The 10000-nt window shown below is 45.5% G+C and overlaps 3 protein-coding genes across 3 annotated transcripts in view; all 3 read left to right on the forward strand.

Moving 5' to 3' along the window:
- LOC311316811 (uncharacterized protein) overlaps positions 1–3857 on the forward strand; it is a 19802-nt gene extending 15945 nt beyond the window's left edge. The window contains exons 14-21 of the mRNA XM_084447745.1: position 1; positions 103–205; positions 434–577; positions 732–834; positions 923–1020; positions 1323–1451; positions 1562–1710; positions 2044–3857. The exon at position 1 is cut by the window's left edge and continues 79 nt beyond it. Of these exons, the coding sequence (XP_084303871.1) occupies position 1; positions 103–205; positions 434–577; positions 732–834; positions 923–1020; positions 1323–1451; positions 1562–1710; positions 2044–2080 (764 nt within the window). The 3' untranslated portion in view covers positions 2081–3857. The remainder of the gene's footprint in view (positions 2–102; positions 206–433; positions 578–731; positions 835–922; positions 1021–1322; positions 1452–1561; positions 1711–2043) is intronic.
- A 723-nt stretch (positions 3858–4580) lies between these two features.
- On the forward strand, positions 4581–6695 carry ndufa12 (NADH:ubiquinone oxidoreductase subunit A12). Its single transcript, XM_084448227.1, has 4 exons — positions 4581–4696; positions 5183–5265; positions 5920–6007; positions 6404–6695. The coding sequence occupies exons 1-4, from the start codon at positions 4608–4610 to the stop codon at positions 6582–6584; spliced, it is 441 nt and encodes a 146-aa protein (XP_084304353.1). The 5' UTR covers positions 4581–4607; the 3' UTR covers positions 6585–6695.
- A 3259-nt stretch (positions 6696–9954) lies between these two features.
- The window catches only part of tmcc3 (transmembrane and coiled-coil domain family 3), a gene marked incomplete at its 5' end in the record, with an annotated part of 27164 nt that continues 27118 nt past the window's right edge, over positions 9955–10000 (forward strand). Inside the window, one exon of the mRNA XM_084447956.1 lies at positions 9955–9999. Coding sequence (XP_084304082.1) covers positions 9955–9999 — 45 coding nt within the window. The remainder of the gene's footprint in view (position 10000) is intronic.

A 10000-nucleotide genomic window follows, 5' to 3' on the forward strand; every position in this document is an offset into this window, starting at 1 on the left:
GGTAAGAGCATCTCTGAACTCCTGTTCTGCGCTGAGCCACCACTGCGCTGGGGGCCAACGGTCTGACTGTGATCATTTATTTTTCGGATATAATCTCTGCAGCTCAGCTACGGAGAGGGACGAGTGGCTGGAGGCCATCGCCAAGGCGATAGACGACTACACCAAGAAGAAGATCACGTTCATCTCCAGTCGCAGTCAGGAGGAGGTTAGCATGAGCTCTGTACAGTATAGGTGTCGTGTTTGTGTGTGTGTGTGTGTGTGTGTGTGTGTGTGTGTGTGTATGTGTGTGTATGTGTGTATGTATGTGTGTGTGTGTGTGTCTGTGTGTAGTATACAGCATATATCGTTTTGTGTGTGTGTCTGTGTGTTTGTGTGTGGCTGTGGTTGTTTATGCCTGAGTGTGTGTGTGTGTGTAACCTCTCTCTCCTTGCAGGCTGATGGTGTGGGGGACAGTGGGGCCCCGCTCGGCTCCAAAGCTCCTATCTGGATCCCAGACCTGAGGGCCACCATGTGTATGATCTGCACCTGCGAGTTCACCCTCACCTGGAGACGCCACCACTGCCGTGCATGTGGGAAGGTCAGAGCACAGACGATCTCTTCTTCATACTCTACACCTTTTATCTATGTCTGACTGTGTGTGTTTGCATGTGCGTATGAGTGTGTGTTGTGGTCATTGACTGCCTATCTCTCTCTTCTCACTGTGTGTGTGCGTGTGTGTGTGCGCGTCACAGGTAGTGTGCCAGACGTGCTCATCTAATAAATACTACCTGGAGTACCTGAAGAATCAGCCAGCACGTGTGTGTGACCACTGTTTCGCCAAGCTACAGGAGAACAGTGAGGCCTTGTTACCTGTATTCACATTGGAAAGATCATGTCCGAACGGCACAGAGTGGTAGTTTATACGAGCATTTGTGTTTCCTAGGTGACCGTTGTGCCTCTGCGTCAGTGTCCCCCAGTGGAAAGTCTGGAGCTTTCTCTTTCTCCAGGAAACAGAAGAAGATCCCTGCTGCTCTGAAAGAGGTGATTATACTACTGTTTGTAGTTTGGACATAGTTTCCCCTTTCATAGCTTGTTTAATCTTATAGTATATCCAGAGTATCAGAGTTATCTCAATAGAATAACCAGAATACCAGAGTAATTCCTATAGTATAGACACCAGTGTAATCTTTATAGTATAACCAGAGTACCAGAGTAATCGTTATAATATAACCACCAGAGTAATCTCTATAGTATAACCAAAGTACCATAGTAATCCCTTTCATTTGACTCGAGCCAGGAAGGCCATCATGGGGTGACTTGTTTCTTCCTCACCGTCCATGTAGGTATCTGCAAACACAGAGAACTCTTCCATGAGTGGCTACCTGCAGAGGTCAAAGGGCAACAAAAAGCAGTGGAAGAGGCTGTGGTTCGTCATCAAGAACAAAGTCCTGTACACCTACGCTGCCAGCGAGGTAACTTCAACCGCACACACTCCCCACACATGCAGACAGGCACACGCACACACACACACACACACACACACACTGTATTTTTAGTGAGTGTGTATCGGTCTCTCTCCCAGGATGTAGCTGCGCTGGAGAGCCAGCCTCTGCTAGGATTCTTCCTGAGAGAGGAGAAATATGGCCCTTTCCAGAAGCTGCAGTTTAAACTGTACCACAAAAACACCCTGTTCTACATCTTCAAGGCTGACGACATCTCCACAGCCCAGAGGTAGAGAAATGACTACACGGGGAAAGATCGCCTTAGAGCTAGCTTCTGTTAGCCTGGAAGCCAGACTAATCGCGGAAAAAACACCATTGACACTGAAAACGTCCTTTTTTTGCGCACGATGAGTCTGGCTTCCAGGATAAGCTTCTGTAACTATGGGGCTAGCTGTAGCTATATTGCTAGCCTCTGTAGCTATATTGCTAGCCTCTGTAGCTATATTGCTAGCCTCTGTAGCTATATTGCTAGCTTCTGTAGCTATGGGGCCAGCTTCTGTAACTATATGTTTTCATCTCAGGTTCCATGGGAATGTTCATTTTGTGTTCTGTTTTTCCTCAGATGGATAGAGGCCTTCCAGGAGGCCATGATTCTTTAACAGCACCTCCTCAGATCAGGACCAGTGAACTCCTACCGCACCCCTGGAGCCAGTTGAAGGGCAATGTTTGACCCTTCCTTGACCCCCTTAACACAGGTCAGGGGTGACCAGCTCAGGAAGCCACACTGCCCCTCCCACCCCGAGCCCTAAGGGACCAGCTGCTCACCCCTTCCCCTGCCAGACACCAACACTGTCAGTAGTGTGCAGATTCAGAGCAGGCATCACTGTTTTTCTTGTAGAATAGGGCGCTGTTGGAAGTGGCAGCGCTATTTGTGACATTTCTATCTTCGAGAACCCTCATGACAAGGCTCAGAGCTGGGATGGTGGATATGGGGAGCAGCAGGTTTGTCTGCTCTGCGTCTAAGAAGAGAGACGGTTCTGCGTCACAGCTGCAGGTCAAAGGTCATGTCCAGAAGTGTGTGTGGAAGTGTCACAGAACTGGGGTTGGAGGACGGTCTGCTGCCCTGTGCAGGCTTTCTACCGTCCAGAAGAATCCTTGAAAGACTGAAGATGATTTAAACTGGGATTTAATGAGGAAATTATTTTCTAAACAAAATATGGTGCAAATCATCTGTGTTGTATCTGCAAGAATCTGTAGAACACAATATCTATACAGTTAGACGTGAGCACAATTTTATAACCCACCAAACCATTCTTTCAACTTTGGAAAGTTATTTAAATGACTGGGAAAGAAAAGAAAAGAAAAAATCAGTGGGAATCGTAAATGTGGTAACCATTAAGAGAAAAAGGCGACATTTGCCTGGAACTCTGTTGTATTGCTAGGGATTGGATTCAACTGTGAAAGATGGAGACACAGGAAGTGTGTGTTATGTTCCTGAGAAACAAACAAAACAAAACAGGAATGAGTCTCTGTACCTGAGATTCTGTTTATAAAGTGCCTCAGTCATAGGCAATATGCAATACATTTAACATGTATAAAATAGTGTACTGGAGAAAACTGGAAATTACATTAATGTAGATTTTAACTACATGCCATGAGGTGTTTGAAGATATGTTTGAACACCACAGATGTGGCCAATAGGTAATACTGTATATGGAATTACACAGTGTAACATTTACCCTTCTTGATAAGGTTGAGAGCTAATATTTATAGTTTTGTACATTTCTCATTGTCCATGATTTTATTGATTTATGATTATAGGAATTGCATTTTTGCCATGACATTTGTAAAAGCACAGGTTGCCTCACTATTTTGTTATAAATATAACAAAAGATACTGTTGTAGAGGGTTGTTATGGGTAATGTTTTAATCAAGGCCTTCCTTGAATTGTATTAGTTGAATTTGACAATTTTAAAGGGGTTTTTACAGAAAAATATGTTATTAGTTTTATGTCCTAGTTTGGTTTTGAGAACATGATTGATCTCTATTAGGAAACACTCATCAGCATCAATGCAAAGCAAACATTTGAATTGATAACTGATTGAAAATGTTGGTTTCTATTACATCCAAAAAGTGCCTTAAGTAAGATTTTACAATTACATAGATACAGTTAATGAATGTTGGGCATTTAACTCCATAACATTTAATGTACTTTGGCCTGGTGAAATGTCCCAGGATAGTCTTTTTGTTCATTGAATAATGTAAATACCCATAATGTATTTAAGTGAAATTTGTTGGAGTTTACATTTGTTATGTCATGATGTACTAATCAGGTGGCCATAGTTTGCACTACTCCATTGTGGCTTGGGAAATGAAGTTTATGACACTGATGGAGGTAAAACTAAGAATCTTTTAAAAGTGGCTAATATTGACCCTTTTCTAGAACAGCATCGCTACATTCTCAGTGTCTACTGTATACGGTGTTACTGCAGAACTGTCAGGCAACAGTTTTCAATAAAACTCTCAAATTGTCATGGCTTCTTGTCTTGATTCCATGCTGTGACTGGCGTAAAAGGATGAGGGCATTGAGGGAAAAGATCTGCTGAAGGTACTGTATCTGTTACAGTTACCGCAGATTGGTGTGCGGGTAATGTTTTGTATCATGGGATGTGTGTGTATGCATGTGTGGTTGTGTACGCGTAGTGGACAGTTCCCCTGTGTATTCTTTTGAGGCAGTGATCAAAGCACCCTGCACTAAGTGAGATTGGATTATCCAGTGCAGGGTGCTTTGATCACTGCCTATTTGGATCATTTTTGTGACTCGTTTCCCCCCAGCTCCTAATCTTACTTGTAAGCGTATTCGACTGATTTGTCCCTTTGAATAAGATCACTTTGAATCACTTTAAACTCAGGGGTACATTATGCAGTTGAGTTGGTGATGTGCCATATGCATTTGTTTCCAGATGGAGGATGCAAAATAAAAGGTTCCATGTTGGCCCCTGTGTCAGAAATGTTCTTTTCTTGCTTTTTAAAATGGCGTGTGTCTTCTCTTTAGAAATTATGTTAGGCTAGTTCTTCGATTTGAATTAGGCACCACAAAGAGCCAATAGGACACTAAGTAGCTGAGGTACATCTACAGTCGGAAGTATTTACATGTAGCACGGTCCCCTTCAGTCCCGTCCAAACATGGCGGAGTACGTACAGGTCTTTCGAAGGGCTTTGGGACAGATAGGAGGTCATGGAGGTGTCCGTGGCCTTTTAACACAGTTATTGAGGTCAGTACTATACACGTTTGTTAAGCGAGTTTCTACATTGTCACATTGTTAACACAGAGAAATAAGTGTCCCTCCCTGTAGTCAAGAGAGCTGCTAAGCTAAGCTCGCTAACTATCTAGCCTGTAGCTGATGTGTCTGGCTAGCTAGCTAACGTTAGAAACATTCCCATGTTCTCCATATTAGCTACATGTAACCTCGGTAACGTATGTTCACTTGTATCGTCAGTCCAGAGAGACAGTCTCCTCACTTCTGACAGTGACCAAATTGCAGTATATAGCCGTTTAGCTATATATTTAGCTAACTTAGGCCGGGGGATACTTGTTTCATAATCGACACTTATAGCCAAGACTAACGCTTATGTATAATAGGTCAAGCGACACTTTACTCTAAATAAATATGTATTAAAATGTTGTCATATTCTCCTATTTTACCTTATCTGTCCTGAAGTGAGACTGCTAATGAACGTTAACCAAAATGTTTCCACAGGGTAAATGATGTCAAAACAGGAGCACTGATCGGTGAGGACAAGTATGGAAACAAGTACTTTGAAGACACGCGTTATTTCTTTGGTAAGATTGGACACACAAACTTAGCTAAGAGTTCACACACTGTCATTGTGTTTTGTGTGTTGTACCCTTCTATGCCTTTTATGGCTGTGGAATCTCTCACCGGGGATGGACTACCACTGCTATGGTTAGTGTAACCGAGTGACAACATGTCTTTGTGAGTCCCAGGTACTGGTAAGTGGTTGGTTAAACTCACTCCTTAAAGGAGCGCTAACAGTCATTCCAAGAGGGACGGCCTTATTGGCGCAACTTTTAGCGCGTCCGCCTCACAAGCGGGAGAGCGAGGGTTTGAATCCCAACCTGGGCAAGATACATTAGGCTAAGGGTCTTCCCATAGAAGGATGTTGGGGCTAGCCTCTCAGATGGCCTAGTCTCTCAGATTGGGGCTAGTCTCTCAAATGGCCTAGTCTCTCAGATTGGGGCTAGTCTCTCAGATTGGGGCTAGTCTCTCAGATGGCCTAGTTTCTCAGATTGGGGCTAGTCTCTCAGATGGCCTAGTCTCTCAGATTGGGGCTAGTCTCTCAGATTGGGGCTAGTCTCTCAGATGGCCTAGCTGTTTTAGGTGGATGTTGTTTTTTTGCTAAAACAGCATTGTAGTCCAGAATGTTGTGCTGTGACGTCATGCCGGCCAGTATTTCCAGACTCTTCTCTCCGCAGGGCGCCACCGCTGGGTCATCTACACCACCGAGATGAACGGGAAGAACACCATGTGGGAGGTGGATGGCAGCATGGTGCCAGCTGAATGGTGAGGGCAACTCGTCGGGTGATATCGCTGTTTTAGTAGCACACCAGCTTACTGACATGGAAAAAGGAGTCAACCTTGTTGACTGACAGGAATACTGTCTCAATACTGCCATGGACTTGCATGCACATTGGCTTACCAACACAGAAGACTTCATGTAGTTACTGACAGCTGACAGAATAGTCCTCAAGAATATAGAGTGTGGAAAGTGTGGAGAGTATTTAAGTGTGAAATGAGGCTAATAAGAGTATAAAGTCTGGATTTTACTTCCTGAGTGCTTTTGATGAATACATCGCACAACACTCTTGGTCATCAGTAATGTTTCTTTTCTATTGAGGAAAGCTTATTTCACATTACTTACATTTCTCACTTTGAACACCCTGCTGTGTATGTCTCCAGGCATCGCTGGCTGCATTGTATAACAGACGACCCCCCCACCACACACCCCCCTGTGCCCAAGAAGTTCTTGGCCGAGACTCACCAGTTCAACGTGAGCGGCTCCCCGCAGCAGTACGTGCCCTACTCCACCACCCGCAAGAAGATCCACGAGTGGGTTCCACCCCAGACCGGGGCTCAGTGAGCTCTCTCTGACATTGTATGACCTTTGACCCTGTAAATTATGAGTGCTATTCCTTTGCTGTGTGTCCAGCACTTTTCCTTTTCTTTGAATAAAAGTCTCTGTACAGACATCTGCGGTTGTACTGTATGTTCTCTGTGTGTGAAGCTTTGATGTGACTCCATGGCTCCTCGTGACGGTTCTCCTCCGTCGACATGAGTAACAGGGCCTTGCGGGGTCTGTGGAGATGAGCGTTTGTTGTCCGCTTAGCTCACTTTAGCAGAATGCTCTCACTTTGTGTGTGTAATAGGATTATGCTGAGCTGTGAAAAGGCTGCAGTATTTCACACAGGGGTGCCCAGAAAGCTTCGCGGTTGACTGGCCACCGGATGATCGTCACATCAGGGTGTCTGAATAGGCAGGGAACAGACACAGTCAGGGCCACAGTCTGTCTGTTCATAGATCCAGGGACTGTACTGCACTATGAGAGGTAAGTTCGTCTGACTCAGACTGTCACTTTGAGCAGCATTTTCAGTGTCTATAAATATTTCTCAACTGTGTAGATCAGTGTTTGTTAATGAGATGATTGGAATTTGTTTCTTTTCAACTGCATGTTTCACACATGAGCTAATTATCTTAGCTTAGCCCTTTGTATAGGTTGAGAATCAACATTAGGCCTATTATATTTAGGTCTACACTTCTCAGGGATTAGTCACAGTGGGGTACAGAAGAATGTGCCATATTTGCGAAATTGATATGTTGAGCTGGGATGCTGGATCTTTGATAGACTTTATCTTCAATCACTGTCCTCTGTTCCTTTTGCAGAATATATCGTGCTGCAGGTCAATTAGCATCGAGATATTTGTAGAGGTTGAAGCTTCTGTCTTTTTCAAGGGTTTGGGACTTTTAAATGAGAAGACTTACCCTGTCGTCCCTTTTCTCCCGGGGGAGCAGCTTGGAGGAGGAAGATGAGAGGGAGGAGGTCAATGTACGGTACAAAACCTCTGCGCTCTGTGATTTCTGATGACTAAACTCTCCGCTAGGTGGCACTGTTTATTGCATATTTGAGAGTCAGCATTTCTGGCCTACAGCATTTCTGCCCTACATCTGCCTTTTATCGTAATTCAGTCAAAGAAAATTAATGAGCCCTTGGTTTGGGGGGGTAAGAAAGGATCCTTTGTTGAAGCGTCTTTTGTCAATGTAAATGTCCTCAAGTCAGCAGTTTCATAGTGAGCAATAGCAATACATCCTTATATAAATCCTTATTTGACAAAGTGTCACCTTTAAATTAGAGACTCATATAATATGAGCTTGCCAGTCTTGGTGCCACACCAACTTTATGGTCCCTCCCTGTACTGAAGGATAGGCTTAGTTTTTTCCAGCTTTGTTGTAACACATACACTGGATAGCCTACTACAGCCGCTGTACAGTATAATTATGTCATGTGTCATGCGTGTTTTAAATGTCATGTAATGGACGTTTTTTACTGTGTGTTATCCTGTGCTGACTCACTGGTGTGTAGATGGAGGGGAAATGCACAAAACTGTAAAGAGAGCCAATTATTGCTATGGGGCCAACAAGGTCTATAATTTGTATGTACACATTCCTGTCTCTCTCTATCTCTCTCTCTCTCTCTCTCTCTCTCTCTCTCTCTCTCTCTCTCTCTCTCTTCTCTCTCCCTCCCTCCCTACCTCCACTTCTCTCTTGTTCTCTATCCTCCCCGCCCAAAAGTATAATAAAGTGCCGTCTGTGTTTAGTTATAATGCCAGCTGGGCACCAGAAAGGAACCAGGGGCTCTACTTTGAGAAGGTACGCCCCTTTCCTCACTTCCCAGCTATCTCTCTTCACCCCCCCCCACGCCCTCCACCCCCACCCCCACCCCAGCATTCAGAAGCCTCACCAACTGTCCTCTTTAGCTTCCCACTCTACTCTGTTTTTCTTCATGGCACCTTTCTTCAACTTGTGTGCTCTGTTCTTCCTTTTCCTGTCTCGTTGATGCCAGTCTTCCTGTGGTGGTAGATGAGCCGGAAGAGTTCCTGGAGAGTAAACTCATGTTCCCCAAACTCTGTGTTTAGTGGGTCAGGAGTTGACGTGAGGCTTTTATCATGGGGTTTTTGGGCCATTTAGACTGGGTCTCATGAGCTTTGGACTGTAAAAATACCTTCGACCCAGTTCATCCCACCTCCCACGTGTGTCTCAGTAAAAGATGGGGAGAGAGAGAGAGAGAGAGAGGGGAGAAGAGGGGGAGAAGAGGGAGAGATGGAGATAGCAGTGGAAAGCTGGTTTGTTGAGTGAACAGAGCACCACTGAGGATCGCCCCTGAGTGGGAGTATGCATGTGAGTACGCGGGAGTGGGAGCACAGCCCGGACTTGTTGGCGCGCGCATGCACACACCACACACACACACACACACACACACAAAACACAGACAGGCTGGGTGTTATCTGCTGCTACTGATTAACAGTCATGTCAGAGTGCCCATTCAGAGCATTCGGCACAGAGGCAGGCAGGGCTGGGAGAAGGGGGGGTGGGGCGCGGACTCCTACACTAACTCTTCACTAGCATCACCTACAGAGGCCCCAGGATTCCCACATTCCACTCTCTCTCTCCCTCCTTTACCCCTCTCTCCATCATTTACCTGTCGGACATCTGTCTCCAACTCCCGATGGTTACAGAGGTAATGAATGATTAAATGTTTGCTTCTGTGAAGCGTGCCCGGACCTGCGCGGGGGGGAGGAGGAGGATAAGAATCAGAGGAGGAAGATAAGAATCAGAAGCCATAGGCTGGGGCTGCCTAAAGCCTTGTAAGGGCGTCTCTCCTAAGCCTTCGGGAATAGGGCAGAGCCCCTTTAGAGCCGAACAGAACGGCAATGCACCTCAGAGCGCGATGGAACATATCAGCATGGGGTTGGAGGCTGATTACAGATTCCTTTAGAAGCCTTGGGTGGAGTGTGTGTGTGTGTGTGTGTGTGTGTGTGTGTGTGTGTGTGTGCGTGTGTGTGTGTGTGCGTGTGTGTGTGTGTGTGTGTGTGTGTGTGTGTGTGTGTGTGTGTGTGTGTGTGTGTGTGTGTGTGTGTGTGTGTGTAGGTAGGTAGGGGTGAGAGGATGGCACGGAGGTCAGAGTGCTGGTTCAGCTGGTTTATCTGGTTGGAGGCCGGGTCTGATCTAGCCCTAGTGTCAGCCCACACTTATCTCTGCTTGCAGAAAGGAAGAGCTTTCACAACACTGTTACAGAGTAGCAGCGCACACATACACACACACGTGCACACACACAACCCCATAAACACTCCTCCCCCGGAGTGTGCTTGTCTTAAAGGAAGAGCTCCTGTGTGTAGGACTCTTTTGAAGGTAGTATGCACTCTGACCCTCAACTCTCACCCTGAAAAAGAGGAGACATGAGGAAGCACTTCAGCACCATGCCACTCATCTACGTCACAGAGG

This window comes from Borostomias antarcticus (genome assembly GCF_949987555.1).
Source record: "Borostomias antarcticus genome assembly, chromosome: 13".
Classification (NCBI taxonomy): Eukaryota; Metazoa; Chordata; class Actinopteri; order Stomiiformes; family Stomiidae; genus Borostomias; species Borostomias antarcticus.